Source organism: Empidonax traillii, unplaced genomic scaffold (genome assembly GCF_003031625.1).
Source record: "Empidonax traillii isolate 1590-97213 ecotype Southwest subspecies unplaced genomic scaffold, ASM303162v1 scaffold55:size2822071, whole genome shotgun sequence".
NCBI classification, from domain to species: domain Eukaryota; kingdom Metazoa; phylum Chordata; class Aves; order Passeriformes; family Tyrannidae; genus Empidonax; species Empidonax traillii.
Window position 1 is genome coordinate 2,150,747 of NW_020955248.1, and position 20,334 is coordinate 2,171,080.

The following is a 20,334-nucleotide window of genomic DNA, read 5'->3' on the forward strand; positions in this document are numbered from 1 at the left end:
AGTGTTGGAGTCATGTCTCCGTCCACTTCTGATGCAAACTTAGGGCTGTTTCAGGAGCACCAGAGTTTGATCCAAAGCTTTTGGAATGGGTTGATCTCCAAGCACGCCATGCGGGCATGGAGATGGAGCCGTTAAGGGGGTGCAGCTGTTCCTCTGTCCCTCTGTTCCTCAGCATCTCTGGAGTGTGAACACTTGGACATGAGCTCCTCAGCATTTAAGGTGAAAAGGTTATTTTTCACACACTACCTGGCTCCCACCTGTCATCAGAATGCCACAAAATAATTTAGATGCAGCAAAGGTAGGAAGAGTCATTCAGGTCTCTCCCAGCATGCCAAGAGTTTGAAGTCAGGTCACGTGCATAAGAGGACAGGAATTTCCCTTAGGTTTTCAGGAAAGGCTGGGTCCCAAAATGGGAGCAGTTGGACAAGCCCTGCCGTGGCACTGTGCATGTGTTGCTGCAGTGGTGTTCACATGGGTTTAGCACAGCAACACCCACAAAATTGGACGACGTTATTCCACTGCACGGTTCAGCTGCCATGCAAATCACCGATGGCATTTTACAGGAGGCATTTGCCCGTGTGGTGATGTTTGTGCTTCGGGTCATGTCTATTTTTGCTATAACGCCATGTATTTTTAAATTGGGCTTGAATGGCATACAGTGCCCGCAGTGCAGCTCCTTTCAGATCATCTGTCATGTTAGAAAATGGTTTTGAATATCTGTCTGCTCATTTCAAGCAAAATATTTATTCTGTAATTAGTGTGTTTTGATCCAAATGCTTTATAAAAAAAAAAAAAGTATGAATGAGAAGTCAGTATTAGATTGCCTGAGTGGATGGAAATATGCAGGTGGAAAAGCAAAATGCTTCTGCAAAGCTGGTGTGGGTATTCAGCCTTCACAAAATGTTCCTCTCTTTTTTCCCCCCCATTTCATCACTAAAGATCTGCTCTATTAGTTTCTGTGTCAGGACATGCTGGGGATATTGCAGCTGTGTCTGTGAAGGTGAGGGAAAAGTCTTCAGCCCATCCTCTCCACACTTGACCGGGCTCCTCGATGTTGTCTCCCCAGCTGGGCTCTTGTCCCTGCGAAGGCATCGATGCCCTGGCCCAAGGATGCTCTCTGGATCCCCCCACTGTGGATGCCATGCAGCTGGTGTGCTGTGCAGTGCTGGAGGCATCTCTTGACACAGCACTGTGGTCCATGTCATGGCCCGTGAGTGCTGTGCAGGGATCAAAAATGATGGACAACTGGGGTAAATGTGATTTAATGTATTTCTGCTGCCAGAGTACTAGAAGTTGTGCTCTCACAGAGACAGAGGGCTCATGCATGCACATGTGGGCAAAGACAGAAATGAAGAAGCAAGTTTCATACTTCACTGAGGCACTTGAGAAACATTTGCTGCTGTTGTAAATTTACTCCCAAGACAGCTTGTGATTCACCTGCAAGTTCATAGGGGGGAAGAAAGAATGAAAATGTTTATGTCAACCTCACTCAGGATGAAAATACTTCTTTTAGGCTCCTGGCAAGCCAAAAGCTTCCTGATATCCTGGCTGTGTGTTGCATCAGGGGTCTACATGGCTTGATTTTGCTTTCAGATGAAAACATTTCATTTCCCAGCTCCAGTCCCAAGGCAGGTCTCCTTGTAACTCATACTATACTTCTGAACTCCAACCTTCAGGTCCTGCCCTGGGATAGGGAGCAAGATTCTGGCCAGTGGCACTGAGGCTACACAACTGGTGTCTTCCTGGCTCTGCCCAGCGGGATCATGGGATCCTGCCCCACTGCACCAGCGTGCTTGGCTTTGCAGACGGAAGTTGCCTCTGGATTTCAAACTAGAGAGAAAATTAAAGGTAAGAAAGAAGGATAAATATTTTAAATTTAAACCTAAAATATAACTTCAAAGGACACAACAGCTAAGCTGCTAGGGAAAATGATCTGAAGGTTAGAGATTTGATTTTTTGAGTGTCTGTAAGTAAGAGCTTCCATTTGGACCTGAATTCAGTGGCAAGGGAACTCTGCCTCAGAGCACAACCATACTTTTAATTAATTCTATCAAAATTTGTATGAAGTAATTGTGTACTATTAAATTATCCCACTCAACATAAGGTAACTTTGCTTTTAGTTTTCTTATCCTGTATAAATAATACATATATCCACTGGCTGTTTTGTAAATAACCTCACTGCCTCACCCCTGCCAAGGGTGGGCCCCTCTCTCCACCTTCTCGCCTCTGATGCCTTTTGGTTATGTTATTTCCTGTCAGCATGCCCAAAGCCAAGTGAAAACATGCTGCCTGCAGTAATCAGCTGCATTTGCTAAGCCTCTGTTTACACTGCTGTCTTACTGTATCCCCTCACGTGACCCTATCTGAGCAGGTAATGCTGAACGAGATGCTCTGATTGACTGCAGGAACTGGGATTAGGTGCTGGCCCTTCACACTGGGCATTTCTGTGTCAGCTGGATGGTGAGAAGCTGCTCTAAAAGGCCAACTGGGTGCATGAGCTCCTGAGCCCAGTCCCACAGTTATAATTTGGAAGAGAGCGATTAAGTCTTTGGCTTACAGTAAAGCTATCATAGAATCATGGGATAGTTTGGGTTAGAAGGGACCTTAATGATTATCCAGTTCCAACCTCCCTGCCATGGGCAGGGACACTTGCCATTAGACCAAGTTAATCCAAGCCCCACCCAAGCTGGCCTTGACCACTTTCAGGGATGAGGCATCCACAGCTTCTTTAGGGAACCTGTTCCAGTGCCTCACTACCCTCACAGTAAGGAATTTTTTCCTATTATCCAATGTTTCTCTTTCAGTTTGAACTTTTTCTCCCTTGTCTTGTCACTACATGCTCTTGTAAAAAATCCTCTCCATCTTTCTCAGAGTCTCTCTTCAGGTATTGGAAGGCTGCAATTAGGTAACCCCCAAGCCTTCTCTTTTCCAGGCTGAACAAACTCTATTCTCAGCCTTTCCTTATAGGAGAGGTGCTCCATCCCTTTGATCATCTTGGTGGCATGTCTCCTTTCCCTCTGTTTTCTTTTTGCATTTCCCCTCCTGCCTCTCAGTGTGCAGTGTCTTGCACAGCATTGTGGATGTGCTGCAAGGCAGGGCATGCAGGTGTGCTGATAAATCGTCTTGCTTCGGACATGGTAGGCCTCTCCCTGCCCAGTGCCCCAAGCTGGGCTGTGGACCATGCTCCCTGCTTTGGTGAGCTCTTTTGCCACTGAGCAGGCTCAGGAGCCCATATGCTTTCGTGTCAGTGCTGCTTTCCAGGGCTGTTTGTGTGCAGTGCCTGACATATTAATATCAGCAGGAACAATGTGCTTCAGAGGAAGCATCCATGGCTTTTTGCCTCGGGCTGGAAATCCCTCTCCTTAGGGGGAACCAGCAGCTTCCCTGCTTTGTTCCCTTCCTCTGGAGAGCTGATTTGCTCCTACACACTTGCAAAAACACTGCTGGCTGCTGCTGCTGCTACCACACTGCAGCCAGCTGGGCACAAGCAAGGCTTGTTCTGGCAGTTGGAGGTTAATGATGGCCAGAGGGTGGCCAAGGTGCTGGGAGCCACACCTGGGGGTTCTGTGGTGATCCTGGTGATGTGCTTCACATGGATCTCCTCTGAAGGCATTTCTCTAAGCTTTCAGTTTAGAAAACCGTCCCAGGAGTGCTGTGAGTTTTGTTACAGGTTTTGCTAAATCACTAGCCAAAATCATCAAAACGGATCTTGAAAGTTTTTGGACCTGGTGACTTAGAGATGCTGTTTGTGGAGCTGGCGGGCTGATCTCACAAGAGAAGTCCCTCTGGTGCTCATGCTGCACCAGCACCAAGGAGCACCTTCAACTGTGGAGGCTGCAGAGTGGCTACTTCCACATCACCAATGTCTTCCAGCGCTTCCCCACAATAAGCTTTGTCCTGCAGAAGTTCAGAGACTTCTGAGCTCTTGTTGCTGGTAGCTGCCAACTATTTTTGGAAAATGGATTGAAAATCCCAAGTCTCGATGGAGTCTATATGAGACCTGGGGTGTAGAGGCTGAGCAGAGCCCAACAGGAATGGCTGGTGTTTTGCATGTGTGCCCATGGAGGTTAACAAGGCTCCCCAGAGGAGCAGATGTGGGGTGCCACCTACAAGTTATGGGCTGGGCAAGAGGAGGGGATGCCTGTGCCAAGGCTGGCGCAGGGTTGCCCTTCCAGCACAGCACAATGTGAGTGGGAAGAAAGGGAAGCAGAGCAGAGCAAAGATCTTAATCACAGTGCCTTTCCGATGGTACCGTATCTAGTACCTGTACAGTGTGGCCTTTTGGCTTACTGCACAAAATGAAGACGAAATACCTGTCATCTGGAGAAAGGAGAAGAGGGGAAATAGCATGGAAAGGGGAATCTCCAGGAGTGGGAAACATTTTTGCTGGGAGAAGTGAAGCAAGAGGAGTGGATCTTCAATTGCCAGGCAGGGAAGTGCCGTTTGCACAAAATCAGTGTCGAGACTGGCACTAACTCTCCCTCTTGTGGGCATTCCCCTCTGTCTTGTGTAGAGTCTGGTATCTGCAGGTGCTGCCAGCAGCCTTGAACCTCTGATGGCTTCATTGTAATGAGATGGTTCGTAATAACTCCTGTATTAAATATCCATGTGAATTAGGCCAAGGGGATGGGCTGATCGGCAGAGCTGGCATCTGGAATGTCCTGGCATCGGACTCATCACTCAGCAGATGAGAGGCACATCTATGTCCGTAAAGTGAAACACCCAAAAGCAGGACCCGTGACAAGGGGGCAGATACTGAATAAATTACTTGCCATGTTCACTCCTCACAGGTCATATTGGCCAGGACTTCACTTTCCTGCTTTCCTCTCACTTTACTCAAGTTGGTCTTTTTATTTTATTTAATAACCCAAACAAATCAAAGCTTGCCCATGTTCCCACCTGCATTTCCATCTGAAACCAGACCCCAAAGACTCCCTCTTGGCCCAGGCTATGCTCAGTGGGTGAGATGTTTGTAATACATGTGGGTTTTTTTTCACACAAAAGGTTTACCTGCTTTGTCTGGTCTACCTGCAGTCCCCTTTCTTCTTCTGACTTTTTTATCTGTGGTCACACTTTTGTCCTTGTCTGTTTTTATTTTATGACTTGGACCATCCCCGCCCCAATAAACAGGTGAGGCTGGGGCTATCCTCTTGTGGGGGGCCAATGTACCTCTCTCAGTTACATCAGTTGCAGGTCTGCAAGAGCAACAGATTAATTCTGGCCTTTTGCTCAGGAGGATAATAAATCCTATGTAGTTTGGCCCTTTCTGTAAACCCATAGATAAGTCAAAAAATTAGCACTGAAATCCAGAGAAGGAGCATGGATTCATTTAGAGCAAAGAACCATCACGTGGAATGAGATCTCTGCTGAAGTTGATGGGGAAGGAAATAAAAGGACCACGGGCTAAGATAAGCAATTTCCAGAACAGATGCTGTCACAGAGCAGCTGGATCCAACCAGCTGAGCCACCAGCACTGGACCCCTTAGCAGGAGGAGGAAAATAAAAAAATAAAACCATGTTGTTTGAGGAACTTGCAATTAAAAAGTCACCAGAGATGGGAGCCTTGCATGTACAGAGATCTTTGATGGTAATGGAACTTCCTTTTTTTGTTGTTGTTGTTGTTTCTTTTTGTCCCCCCGAATGAGCATGCCTTAAAGCTGTTTGTGAGTGGTTAGAAGGCAAGTGATTATCAGATTTTTGTCTTTGTGCGTTGCCTAATCTGTTGCAGAGTTACCGAGTCAGGAGGCTGTTTTAAACATTTTGACCTAGTAAGGCTGCAGCCGTGTCTGAAATATATTTTGAGGAGCACATATAAGAGGATTAACAAAAATTATGAAGAATTCTGCCTATGGCTGTGAATGCAAGCATGCAAATATAACCTTGGAAAGTCCTTTAGCCTCAAGTTGCTTCATGGGAGTAGAATTGTTCCTGCTTCTTACAGTTTCCCTGGGCATCTGGCACTAGTGCTGTTGGAAAAGAGGCTAGATGAGCTTCTGTCCTGGATCCTCTGTATGTAAGGTGAGCTTTCCAAAGGTGACCAGCCTGGGTCATCTGTATATGCAACCCTAGACCCCAAAGAGCTGAGAGGGATAGCCAGGCTGAGCATGTGGCAGGAATGCTACGTTACACTTGTACCATGGGACCAGGAGTTGCAGCAGAGGTGAAATCTCCCAGTACTTGGGGTTTTTTGTGCCAGTATTTTGCAGTCAGACAACCACCACTGTGGTTGTCTTGCCAGCAGGACCCTAAAGGGGAGAAGACAAAAGGTCTGGTTGCAAGCACAGCATTGAAAATAACAGAGAAGAGATACAGAACAGAGATGCCACCCCAAATTCAGTGTAAATGCTCTGCTCAGGCAGCCAAGCCACCAGCACTGTGTTTAGGGTGCTCACTGCTGCCCGGTGTTGATCTGCTTGAAGAAAACACTGATTTTTTGCCAAGGCATCTGTTTACTTGCAGGAGTTCCCCAGAAGACTAGCAGAGCACAGAAAGCCCTACTGGATTAGGGGCTGCTTAAACTGGTGCTGCTTCTCAGAAGAGGAAAAAGTCCTGATTGTTCCTCTCCTCCCTAAGGGAGCACTTGGCGTTGGAACGATAATGCAAAATGAGACCTTGAACTTTGAAAAGGGCCAACTGCAGCTGGAAGCAAGAACCTGCTGGAGCTCATTAAAAGGCAAGTGTAAACATCAGTATAAACGAGGGGTAGATCTTGGCTTCCCCACAGGCTCTTATCTCGCAGAGGCTCCGTGCTTTGTGGATGAGAGGCTGTTTTGTAGGCAAAGGGAATAAAAATGTGTCTGTTTTCTCGCTTTTCATCCCATGAAACTCAGGCAAAGGGAAACCCTAATCTGTATGTGCTGTTCCACTAGTTAGACAGTGCTGCCTGGGGTTCTGGAGGATGGCTCGATGGGTGTTTCTTTCACAAGCGATGCCTGCATAAGTAGCTCCGCGTCCTCCTACTCCCCTGCCAGCATGTGTTGGTCCAGCTGTGTGGCAAACCAGACTGTAGAACTTATCTGGCTTCAAAATAAACTCTCCAGAAGATAAATACAGTTACTTTAAACTCATACTAGTTCCTTGATCCAATTAATTTCAAGCCCTCATAAAGAGCTCACAGGTTTTGTGGGGTGGAGGAGGCTCTGCTGGCATTGCCTCCAAATCCAACCTAAAACATGCACAGCCTCATATTAAGTGCTGGTACCTTGAGGGCCATTGCCTGCCCATGGGGCCTGAGAAGGCAATTTCTGGCTGTATCACCCAGTTTTACCATGTAGGGAGGTACTCTCCCACTCTTTTTTGGGAGTCTGAGCTGTGCATTGTGTGTCGAGGCCTCGTTAACTCCTCTTCCTCAAGTTGCAGCTCAGATAGGAATAATTATTCAATGTTGAGTTGACCTTATTGCAGTTACAACTTCCTCGTGAGGGGAAGAGGAAGGGCAGGCACTGATCTCTTCTCTGTGGTGACACCAGTGACACGACCTGAGGGAATGGCCTGAAGTTGTGTCAGGGGAGGTTTAGGTTGGATATTAAAAAGAAGTTTTTCACCCAGAGGGTGGCTGGGCACTGGAACAGGCTCCCCAGGGAAGCGGTCACAACACCAAGCCTGACAGAGTTCAAGAAGTGTTTGGATGATACTCTCAGGCACATGGTGTGACGCTTGGGGATGATCCTGTGCAGGGCCAAGAGCTGGACTCGATGATCCTTGTGGATCCCTTCCAACTTAGCATATTTTGTGATTCTGTGAGTTTAAACAGCAGTCAGACACTTCTGGCTCCCTGCAAGCTTTGGGCATGAGTGTTGGTGTGTCCCAAAGAAGGGTGGGTTGCAAAAAGAGAGCTTGTTTGCACAGTGGCTCAGTTTTGTCACTGCTGATGTTGCTCTTGCTTTGGTCTTAGCCATGCTGCAATTGCTTCTGCCTTTGCAGGCATGCGAACACCTCTCCAGCAGCACTCAGCCATGGCCAAAGTGCACCCCACACTCCTACACAGCAAGGCACCTTGCAAGGCACCACCCATATTCCCAAGGCACTGGGAAGAGGGGGATGAGGACACTCTCTGGCAGAAAGCTCGGTGTGGGAACAGCCACCCCTTCCAGTTGCCTGGATTTCAGTCAACCTGTTCATGAAATCTCAACCTCAGTCATGCTTCAAGAGTCTCTGTTACAGCTTCCTGTGGGCAGCTCTGAGCTGCAGAGCTCCAGGACAGCAGGCAGTGCATGTTTGGGCATGCAGGCTCATTGCATGACTCTTTTTGCCCATATGCATTTTTGTGGCCCTTGTCTTTCTCAGTTGTCCTTCAGCAGGCTCTAGTTACAGTATTTTATTCGTGATGAGGGAGGAATTCCTCTCTTGCTTTAGTACTTCAGTAAGTAGTACACAAATCCCTGAGTGCCATTATGGTGTTATGAGGTCTAATCCACCTGAAGGGACTACTGCATGCCACATTTCCCACAGACTCCTAAAGACCTCTGGGATCTCACTGCTATCATCCATGTTCTTATCTCTAAACAGTGATTTCCTTCTTTTGCTCCTAGGTGGGCGAGACTTAAAAATCTGCCTGTTCTCTAATCATACTCCTCCTTCCTTTAACTGCTCTCACAGTTTCCCACACAGAAACCTCAGTCCTTTTGTGCTCTGCTTTCCCAGTCCTCCAGAGAAGGTTTACATCCTCAGAGAGAGCTTTTGTGCCTAAGAGACAGCCTCAGTTTCTATATTGTAGCCTAAATATTGTCCTGGATTGCGCTGCTGCTTTCCCACATGTTCTACCACTGAATCCAAGCACTGGTCTGCAATGTGTCCTAGCTAAATGTTTTGTCCAGGTGCTGTGCAGTGTCCTATACACTGTAAGATGCCTCAGTGATTGCACAGGAGTTGGGGGTCATGCCTGTGTTACATCTGATAGTCACCAAAGGCTGGATCCTGTGAGCCCTGGAGCAAAGGTGAAGCCACCTCAGCCTTTATGGCACAGGGCATGATCCCCGAAAGAATCCATGCCAAGATACTGGTAAGTTCACAGCACAGCTCTGCAAACTCATGCCCCAAATCTTGTCCTGAAGCTGAAATCTTCTCCTCCTAATCCTTCCTCTTCTTTTTAAACAAGCAGGTTGGGTCACCTCTCAGTTGTTGAAATGCATCAGTATGCGGGAGCCCTGCCTGGAGGCACTGCTAAAAATAGTGACTAAGAGCGAGGGGAAGAGAGGAGCGAGCCTGATTTGGCCACTGCCATCATCAGTTAGACTCCACTTCGTTTCCTGCAAGCAGTAGAGGCTATGCAGTGAACATAGTTTCAGATGGTGCTCTTACTTGACAGTCTTTTGATCCTCTGAATACCAAAGTCAATAGCACAGCTGCAGAAAACTCAATGCTGTTGCCCTGCTCTGGCTATAAGATTCCATTACTATATCCCTTACCTCTCCAGCTAAAGCTGCTGTGAGTACAGGGGTCTCGCCTGTCTGTCTGCATGGAGTGAGCTGCAGGCTCCTGAAACAAAGAGCAAATGAGTCTCTTAGAAGCAGTCGTGTTTCAGCAAACTGCCATAGAAACCACAGCTGCGTTATGGAGGGCCTTTTCCCTGGCATTATGCAATAGGTAATTATGTAAGTTGTTGTTATATAATATTTCTGGTTTTTTTGGAGTGCCAGCCTCCCCCTGACCACAGTAGTGTGTACTACTTGCGTCACACCATGCTTTATACAACCCAGGATCACAGCAGAGCTGGAGCTGCTGTCACTGCTGCTTCCAGCCATGGGACTCTTGGCTACTCTCAGGGCTTTTAAAAAATTGTATTGTGGGGGAAAAAGCTCATTGCAAAGAAAAAAGCCTTTGATGAAAATATGTGTTTTTCCCTCTGAGACGTTTTGCTGTGTACGCACACAAGACAGCTTGGCTCGCTTCTTGAGGAAGAACTGGGTTTTAGAGCATCTCTTTCTCTTCCTTGCTGGAAAGTTTATTTCACAAGCTTACTTCAAATTAGAAAGAAATCTACGATTTCTGCCACTGCTTTTCTCTTGGGTGCCCATTTTCCTACTTGCAGCAGGTCTGGCTGCAGAGGAAACAGAGCTTGGTATTTGTTCTCTTCAACACCAAGGCAATGTGGGGGACTGTTTGGCTCTCTGATATTCACTTTACAGGTTGGGGTTGGATTTCTCTATTCATAACAGCAATACTCTCAGAAAAAAATGGAATGTGGCCAACCAGACTTGGCTCGGGTCCATCCGTGTGGCTGGTGTGTGATTCCTCTGTGCCTCTCAGCTCCACTTGGGCGGCTGAGCCCCATAATAATAACCACCAAGCAGCTGGTTTTCTAAAACCATACCCAAAGGCCAGTCCCTGCTCTTTCACTGGGGTGTCTGTGGGCTCAAGCAAGTCATAAAACTTCTTTGATCACTCATAAATGGGGAGAACAAGTGGCTTTTCTATCTGCAGGATTGGGGCATGGTCTAAATTCATTATTACCTGTAGAAAGGTTGGCCGTATGTGGAGGGAGGAGCAAGGCAGAAGTGAGATTGAACCCACTGTTTTTCCAGAGATGGCTCTTGCCCTACCTGCTGCACTCGTTACAAGGGGGGACCTTTCCAAAGCATCTTTTGGAAACATTTTTGGGTAGAAACAAGCCCCACAAAGTCTCTAGAACAGCCTTTCTCCTCCACAGTACCTTGAGACTTGGCTGTGGCTCTGCTGCTGTCCCATGGGATCTTCTTCTGCCTCGATGTCACCACCCCAGACTTCTCCAGTATTAAGGCTGGGAGGTAAGAGAGGGAAGCACATCATCCCAAGTGACCAGGTAATGCAACGTTTCTACATCCCACACCGAAAATGAGCCCCTATCAGAAGTTCTGCACCCGACCGCAGCCGCAGCCCGGTGGCGCTGCCGACGGGGGGGACGCTGAAGTCCTGCTTGCCCTGGGGTCACCCTCCTGCCTCCGGAACGCGAGGGCTACCTGTCGGCCATCTACCCGCGCCTCCAAATCCCGGGCAGGGGCTTGGACGTAGCCGCCAGCGCCCGTGGCTCAGTCACCCGTGGCCACGAGGTGGCAGCAAGTCCTGGCCGACGGGGCCGCAGCTGCGGCCGCTCCTGCCCGGGCCGGGCCGGGGGACCCCCGGGGGGACCCGCGGAGCCACGGAACGGCTGGGCTGGGCAGGGACCACTGCAGGTCATCCAGTCCACCCCACTCTGCCCAGGCAAGGTCTGCTAGACCACGTCCACCCTTGGGGCTTTGCAACACGGTGACGATGGCGAGTGCACCTCAAAACATAGCGGCCAAAACCCCAAAATGGCCAAAAGCATCAACGGTCCATTTTCTGCTGGTTTAGCAAGAATGCCTCAGGTGTGGGTGCAGAGGCACAGCCACGGGTGCCAGCATGGCTCTGGTGTGGGCAGAGCTGCTTGAAATAGGCTCTTCATTCACCTGGAGCATTTTAGAAGAGGTAGCCAAAATTCTGGCTCTCTATGGTTTGTATTTATCCAGATGGTTATGCAAGTGATAGATTTTGCCCCAAGGGAGGCCCCAAAAAGAGGCCCGTAGATACTAAAATTTTATGTCCTTCTCGTGGCTGCAGGGTTGAGGGGTAGTCAGGTGCACTATAAAGCTTTTAGTATTTTTGTAGACTACTTATTCATTTAAGCTCTAGGGAGAAGAGCTTATGGTTTTATTTCATTACTACTTTGCCTGAAAAAAGAGCAATATGAAATCTCATGCTCGTTCTAAGTCTTTTGACTTAGTATGGACATTAATGTCCATCCTAAGGACTTATACATATTAGGACTTATGGCTTCACAACCCTGGAGAAAGTTACAGAGAGAGAAAAGTCGACCAATTTCAAATAAAGCAAATACAACTTTAGTTTTGCACTGAACTGAGTGGTTTCAGCTTGGGGAATAAGACAGAGCTCGGTGCATAAACAGCAGCCTCTTGTGTACCAGGAGCATGTTTCTGCCATGTTTGAAAGGCTTGTAAACCTTTCAGGATCCTACCCAAGGCGGATCCTGGGAGGGTACAAATGCTTGTTTACTGCTCTGAGTACTTGGGCAGTGAGGTTGCAAGCATGTGATCTCTCCCCTCTCAATCCTGTGCTGTCGAGAACCGCATGAGGAATGATTTGGAGGAGTCCTAGGTGCTATTCCAGCAGCTTAGCTTACTTTGGGTAACTGGTAGCGACCTGGTGTTTACATAGGTAAATCAGGATGAAATCTTGGAATTGAAGTGTTTAAGATGTGGCTTTTTGGATGTGAAGCAAACTGGTGCATAGAGGAGAGGGAAGGGAGGGATTTCAGGGTCACGGGTTCATTTGGCTGACAGAAGCTTGTTATCTGTAATGGGCAGAATTAATTTCCTTACCTCTACACTTGAAAACCAGCTGACACCTCCATTTGGCTTTTGCCACCCTTCTTAATCAAACTATTCCCTTTAAAGCTCTGTGTTTCTGAGGGGTGTGAGGCTCTGTGTCTCCATCATCCTTGCTGCCTGATTACCCTTGGATGTGGGCATTTCTTTCCCCTTGCAAGGCTGGAACAGGGAACCTGTTCCTGTGTTGTCGAGAGTGGAAGGGTGCAGAGGCAGTGATGCACCTCAGATTGTGCAGCACTATGGTAGAGACTGCAGGGTTGCATACCCTCCTCCTGAATCCCAAGGCAGGTATCTTCAGCCCTTTGTTGACATTTCTCACCTGTTTGCCTCTTGGAAACATCCAGAGATAGGTTTGGGACACATTTTCCACATGGTTTGGGACAGCAGTGCTTAGCTCAGCTTTGTTATCAGGCTGCGCTCTGACTGCAGCCAGCCCTTGGAAGGGACTAGTTATCCCCCTGGTGTGCCAGGCTGTTACCAGTCCTGACAGGGAGGGAGGAGAAAATCTGGGAGGTGTCCCAAAGCATACCCTGGTGGTTTGTCAGCCCAGTGGCCTTTCTTTCCAACACTGATATTTGTTTGGCTTGACAGTGGTAGTCAGAGACCAGAACTGCTGGCTAGGTGGGTGTTTAGAGAAGCTTTGCTGTGCCCTTGTGTCTCTAGCCTGCTGCAAATTACCCTCCTGGCTCAGCTGTACATCTGTTGGCTCCAGTATCCAGGCTCAGCCATCAGCTAATCCTAGGTGTTTCCCAGAAGAGCAGGCAGCAGGACCCCAGCAAACAGGTGTGGCATAACTGGTTCCCATACAGCTCTTGTCCCTCTCCTTCCTCCTGCAGCAGCTGGGGAAATGACTGGGGTGCTTTGAATATGGTTAAGGACAAGTCTCTTCTAACACTGCACTCTGCTCTAGTAACAAATGGTGTGTTACCCCAGGAGAAAAGGACAATGAGATCGGCATGGGAAAGGAAAGGCCTTTGGAGTGATGGCACCAGTGTTTCTGACTGACCTGGCCTTTTCTCCTGCCTGCCCTTGCCAGGCCAGGGGAGAGGGAGGCAGGGTGGCCTTGCAGATGACAGTGCTCTTCAGGAATCTCCTGGCATACAGCTTGACACTGTCTCTGGGTCCTTGGGAACCTAGGACAGGCTCCTGGCACTGTGTTTCGGCAGTGCCCTTTCTGTGTAGAGTGGGACATGTGCCAGTCCAATACGAAAAGCAGAAATTATGCCATCAGTGGCACCCACAATAGTACCTGACCCAAAATAGCTTCCTAGGAAAAAACAGGGAGGCTGATTAGGTTAGACAAGCCTGAAAGAGAGCAAGATGTCCAGTTAATGACTGACAGGTGTAGGTCTGTGAGCAGGGGCTATAAATCCCAGGGGTGAGCTCTCCAGCTACCCTTTGGGGAAAGGCAAACAACTACAGGGAACGCTCGGGATCTGCCTTCAGTGAACCATGGGGCTCAGTGACCAGGAATGGCAGCAGGTCCTGACTGTCTGGGGAAAGGTGGAGTCTGACCTCGCCGGCCATGGGCACATAGTTTTAATGAGGTAGGCAAGAAGCTTCTGTTCTAAGAGTAAAGCTGACAGCTTTTGATGAGAGACATGCTTGTCAGTGTTATTTCAACAGGCTGTTTGCTTTCTTGTATGGTAGTGGGTTTTCCATTGCTGTGGTTTCTGGGTTAAAAGTTACTCACTGTGTAAAGTGGCTGTGCTTCTGTCTCTCTATCTCTCTATGTGTGCAGGAGCAGGCCAGTGCTGCTTTTAAAAGATGGTGGTGCTTTGTCTCTCTGCCTCTGGTGGCTAAGCTTTGCTTTGGATCCCCATTTCCCAAGCACTACCGTAAGAAATGCTGGAGAGAATTGTATGTCATGGGTCTTCAGGTGCTCTGCAGCAAGGATATGGGGAGGCAGGGAAGGAAATGAGAGGAAAATCACATCTGTGAAAATTTTCTTGGAATTTACTATTTCAGTAAAATTGTCTGTGAAGTACCTGTGTGTTTCCCTTTCCCCACCTTAGTGTCACCTGGCAGAGCCCTGTCCATCCCACTTTCTGGCCAGAAATCTCTGTGGTAACAATTGTATATTACCTTATGATGAATTTGCTGTCTGGGTGTGTGAAATGAAGCACATCCTTTCCCTGCTTCCCTCCTCCATGATTCTGGTGTCAGAGCAGGAGTGCTCATAAAATCTCCTTCCGAGAGGACGCTAAACTCCATGAGACCCTGGCACCCTGACTGGGGAACACCCAGATACTGCAGAGTGGGAAACAACATTAGGTGGGCATTGGAGTTTAGCTTGTCCTTTAAAGACCAGCAGGGATGGAGACTTTGAGGAGATTCTCTTCAGATCTCGCCTCAGACTGTGCACAGTCCAGTGTGCTGGAAGGGTACAGAAAAAACCAGGCCAGTCAGTAGCATTGGCTCCATCACTCCAAAGGCCTTCCCTTCATGCCAATCTCATCGTCCTTTTCTCCTGGGGATATAGCACCTGCTTGGGGGCTTTTCTACCCTAAGCATGGCTAAGGGAAGGAGTCCACACCATCAGGCATATTGACTGAAGAGCTCTGAAAACCTTTTTTCAAAAAAGAGACAAAGCAGGGAGCTGTTTTATTTACCTTCTTTATAATGTCTCAATTCAGCTGCCATTTGAAGTGAAGGGAACAAAGTGGGAATGAAGTGAGTGGCATTGTGATGGCTTTCCCCTCATGTGGTCTGGAGCAGGCATGCTGGAGGGGTAGCAGGAACCTGAGCCTTCCTCACCTATCAGTTTCTGTGAGGTGGTTACTTTGGCTCTGAATTTGCCACGTGACAGTAAAAGCAGTTCCAAATGGAAAGGTAATACAATTTTTCTTACAAATATCACATGGTAGAGCGTTGCATTATATAAATAGATGGTACCCCTTCCCCTGTAACTTTGTGCTCCCCAGCCAAACCAGGTAATTTCCTGTTCCTCCAAGGAGTTTCTGAGGGAGGAGAGAGGCAAGGGAAAGAGAGTGGGGAAAAAAGTCAGGAACCAAATTTCTTTGTGTCTGCAATCACAGGGTTGGGGGGCACAGTAAGCACTCCCATCCAGCTGATGTTCAAGGAAACCTGAGCTCCAGATGTAACAGACCTGTGGCTGGGAACTGCCCCCATTTTTTTTTTTTTTTTTAATTTATTTGTGAGAAGCTTCTCCTTTTCTGGTAAACAAATGATGGGCTGGGAGTAGAGTCCTTGTGAGAGCCAGAGGTCTACAGGTTGGCTCCTCAGCAATAGTAAGTCAATGAAGACAGGTGGTTTTGTTTGGTTTTGGTTTTCCTTCACATGAATGCAAGAACTCACCTCTCAGTACCACAACCAGCCTTGGCTCTTGTCTCTGTCTTCAAGCAGTTGATGTAACCCAGGGGACTGGTGCCAAAGAGTTAGCAGACCTATATGAAAAAAATACAGACACTTTGTTACTCGAGTTGGACAGGTTTAGGGCAGTGTCTCTGTCACAACCAGAGGGAATGGAAATAGGCAGTGGTGATCATATTAGGACATGTGTAAGAAGATGGGATTACAGTAGATTCAGTATTTAAAGGGAAGTATGTCAGGAGCTTCTGCTCTCCAAAGACAAGTCCCTCTACTTTTGTCCACAGACTCTTTCAGGACCACCCTGAGACCATTGAAAAGTTTGAAAAATTCAAAGGCCTGAAGACCCCTGACGCGATGAAAGGCTCTGAGGACCTGAAGAAACATGGAGCTACTGTTCTTACCCAGCTGGGAAAAATCCTGAAACAGAAGGGTAATCACGAGTCAGAGTTGAAGCCCCTGGCTCAGACCCATGCGACCAAGCACAAAATTCCTGTCAAATATCTGGAGGTATGGAAAAGAGCAAGGAATCTTGGTGTCTGATGTGCAGTGAATGTGTGTAAGACAGCTATGTGAGAGCTGTGCTTTCATTTACCAATGGCTAGTTGGACTTCAGTGAGTTCTCCCTCAAGATCAAGGTCTCTGTGTACAGGCAGTAGGAGGCACAAACAGGGGTAATGGTATGCGAATGTTATGTGAATATCCAAGTTTAGATTTCCCATTCCAAACGCCACACACAGTCTGACTAACCCTTGACAACAATAAACCAACCCATGCAGCCTCTGCATGCCTGGGAAGCTGTATTACGTAAGACCTATCAGTGGCTGGACACGTGGGACATACAATTTTAGAGCAAGCCCTAGAGGATCCATTGGAGACCAAAACCCATAAAACTAAGTGTTATACAAACACACGGTATGAATTTTTGTTCTTAATGGATGAGGCAGACAAAAAGTGGGAAGGGCCATAGTCTGCTCAAGGTCATGAAGCAGCTCAGTGTCGGAGCTAGGAATAGCGCCCAGTTCTTGTGCCTAGCCCAGGTTCCTTGCATGCTAAACTTCACTGTCTCTCCAGAGACTGCACAGGGGGCTACTGAATTAGCTCAGAGATATTTCCAGGCTCTGCAACCTATTTCTTAGTCTGGCTTTTCTGAAAATAAACCTCGAGTGTCCCTTCAGTTTTTCTCTCTCTCTTTCCTTCCTCACAGTTCATTTCTGAAGTCATTATCAAGGTCCTTGCTGAAAAACATGCTGCAGACTTCGGGGCTGATGCCCAGGCTGCAATGAAGAAGGCCCTGGAGCTGTTCCGAAATGATATGGCCGCCAAGTACAAGGAGTTTGGTTTCCAGGGTTAGCACGTGTGCACAAAGGAACACCACGATGGAGGCCTGGCCAAGCATCTTAGATAGCTTCCCCAGCACTGTTTTGGACATCTCACAACTGGCCATCCATGATGTTTGGGAAAGCTTTGATGAGAGGCCAAGAGTCACTCCAGGCAGCATAGAGGCACTCAGAGTGATATCCATGATAAACTGTCACTTCCTGGCTTCATGTATACAAAAGAAATAATCTGCTTTCTTAGGAAAAATAATGTTAGGGGTTATTTTTGAGCTTCTGCCTATCCTATCTCCTTTCTCTTTTTCCCTCCCTGAAACTCAGTCTCATCTGAGGCAAATGGCATGGCCAGAGATGAAGGGATGTGGAGGAACAAGGGAAAGGAAGTGTTGAGTGTGGTGAATGAAAGAGTGAAGGGATAACCCAAATGAAAGTGATGTGAGGATGGCAAGCAAGGACACAGATTCCCATTCTTCCCACAGGTGAGTCTGTTAGCAGGTTACTATGGAGAGCTTCCAGCACAGTATTACTTTGCTTGGTGAGGGAGAATGCAGCCAGTCAGTCTCCAGGGCCTGCCAGCTCTGGAGGGTTTAGCTGTTAAACTTGCATTAGGAAAACTATAAAGAGCAGTACTGCCTATGATCTGTACGTTTCTGGCAGCCGCCACTGTGTATCTGAAGGACTGTTGCACTGGGAAGTAAAGTATGTGTTTCTCAGAAAATAAAAATCCCTGCACCAGTGTTGTGTGTTTGCTCCTGGCTTTACAAACACTCCAGTGAGAAGTGGGGGAGTAGGAGAAAGTGGAAAGGGGTTTTGCCTACTTATCTGGCTGCGCCGCCAGATCCTACACTGTCAGTCCGTGACCTGAGCAGCACATGCCATCTGTTTTAGCTGGGGGCTCAGGGCACTCAGATGTCACCATGTGGACATGACCTAGTTACCAGACCTCACAGTTCAAAAGAGCAGCTTAGGCACAGTGCCTTGGAGCTGAGAAGTGCACCCTGATTGAAGGCCATGGCCACTGCTGTGCTGGGTAGACCTGGTGAGGGAGAGTCCTTTGCTTATTTATGGGGAGGTGACACGTGCAAGCAGCTTCAGCTTCCAGCAACAGGACAGTGCATTGCTCCCTCCAGACACAGGAAAGAAGGGCTGATTAGCTCAGGAGGGAGGCTGCAACACCAGGATATGCTCTTGAGACTCAACCTTTGATCTTTGTAGCCTTTTGAATTTTTACTGAGGTGCCTCTGCAGTGCACGCTGCACTGTGTTTGCAGATGTACACCCACGTCCTGTGGTGGACTTAAGGGACAAACAGAGTGGCAAGATGCCTCCCTCTGCCTGTTGCCCTCTCTCCATCTTGATATCACTGGGTTGTGGTCAGGGGAAATGTGTATAGGTGACACCGCTGCTCTTCTTTGGTGTGGAGAAAGTATTGTGCCTTATCTCACTGAGACAGTGTGAGGGCAAGCATAAGAAAGAAAAATGATGTGATCGGTAACAGGGGCTCCTAGCAGGACCTGGTTCAAAGTACCCCCTACTACACTCTGTGCAGTGGAGACAGAGGAGGAGCCACCGGCTCCCTTAAAAATCAATCCTGAACCAGCATGAACTGCTGCAGATTTGGCCAGGGAAAAGGCTCCAAAATTTCAGCCTCTAAAAGGAGAAGGAATAATAAATTCCTTCCCAGAAGAGTGCATCTCTGATTTCTTGCTGTTTACAAATCCTCACTTTACCTCAGGGAGCTTGCTTGGGGTTTCAACCTTTCAGAGAGGGTCACAAAAGCATGTGCTGTCACCTAGATGAAGTTACAGCCAGGTGGTCCCTGGCTTAAGCAACGTGCTTCATCTGACTCCATCTGTCTGGTTCTGTGGGGAGGGCAATGTATTTAATTAAGGTCTAGGACTGCCTGTCCAACACAATAAGATTTCCTGCCAGTGACAACAGACTCTGCTTTAGGATTAAAAACTCTGCTATAGCAGCTGCCTCTGTCAGTCTGAGTGGGACTATAGTTATCTAGATATTTTTTATGTAGGGCAGTGCGGTGGAGGAGGGAGTGTTTGGTGTATGTTGTGTCTAGCTACCCGTTATTAGGTACGTGGACTAAACGTTAGTCCACTGGGAGCACTGACCCTTCTCTCTGCCTGCCTTACCCCACTGTGTTAGTGCACTAGGGACCATCCTTATGTCCACCCCACATCTGTGGGGACTGATGTAGGTTTTCTGGTTGTGTCTATGTCTCAGTGAAGACGTACAAGCCGAGATGAACCAGCAAATTCAAATACCAATGACAGTGGTGCTATATCTAGCAGGCTCAGTGGGTTGGGATGTTTATGATGAAATCAATGTCAAAACTTTGCTACTCTGGCTGCTGATTATGCTCTTGGCTGAGTCCTGACATAACTGCAGTGAAAGGGCAGTAATTCCTACACAGTGAGTTATAAAGCTCCTGCAATGGCCTCTGCTTCAGGGACAGGGCAAGTTTCCAAGAGCAAAGGGGACGATAGGGAAAGGATTCTTTATCTCCATGCTATATTGATTCAGAATCTTTGTTGGAGTCCCCTGTTCTACTGTGCTGCTGGCACGTAGAGCTTTTTCTAATTCATATATGGGACAAAATCCTTCAGTGGAGATAAACCATATCAGCATAAGCCCAGACATTTTCCTGCCTCCTTTCCAGGAATAGCTTTACATAAGGCGGATGGGTCCCAGGGACTTGTCCTCAGGCCCCCTCCCCGTTAGCACCATGTGGTGTCACATACACATTCCGGGTCACAGGATGGGATGTAGATGGTGTGGCTGCCAGCCTCCTTTGCTCCAGCACGTACATTCTGACTGCAGCCAGGTCAGGCTGCTCTCACTGCTGAGGTTTCCATTGCATGGCAGGGCTCACCATGGCACCGAGCCACTGCTCTGTCTGCGTTCTCTTGGGCTTTGGTGTCAGACACCGGCCACTTGTCAGGATCTCAGATGCAGGGAGCAGACCCTCCCTTCCCAGACGCTGTGCAAGTGAGCCTGTCAGCCCCAGCCAAGGTACAACAACACTGCAGCCTGTGCTGCCTGTCCCCCTCTCTTTCCTTCTGCCTGCTGATCCTGCCTGACTGCAACACACCTGCCAACATCAAGTGGCATCACAGAACAAGTGCTGGGGACCACACTATTAGTCCCGTGATCTCTCTCTTGGCCACCTCAGTGGGAGAAAGGGACAGGACTCCAATGACTAATTATGTTAAATATTTAGCAAATTATTATGAAGTTTCTGACATTCTTCATGTTTGCACCTCCCTGCAGGGCTAACGTGAGAAAAGGGCAGGGAAGTTTCCAGTCCAC

General features: G+C 48.1%; 1 protein-coding gene across 1 annotated transcript; it reads left to right on the plus strand.

Annotated features, from left to right (window-relative positions):
• The first annotated feature begins 13,641 nt into the window (after nt 1–13,641).
• Nucleotides 13,642–17,748, plus strand: MB (myoglobin). The gene is made up of 3 exons (XM_027879558.1): nt 13,642–13,891; nt 15,962–16,184; nt 16,882–17,748. Exons 1-3 carry the CDS (start codon nt 13,797–13,799, stop codon nt 17,026–17,028), a joined length of 465 nt encoding a protein of 154 aa, XP_027735359.1. The 5' UTR covers nt 13,642–13,796; the 3' UTR covers nt 17,029–17,748.
• The last annotated feature ends 2,586 nt before the right edge of the window (nt 17,749–20,334 follow it).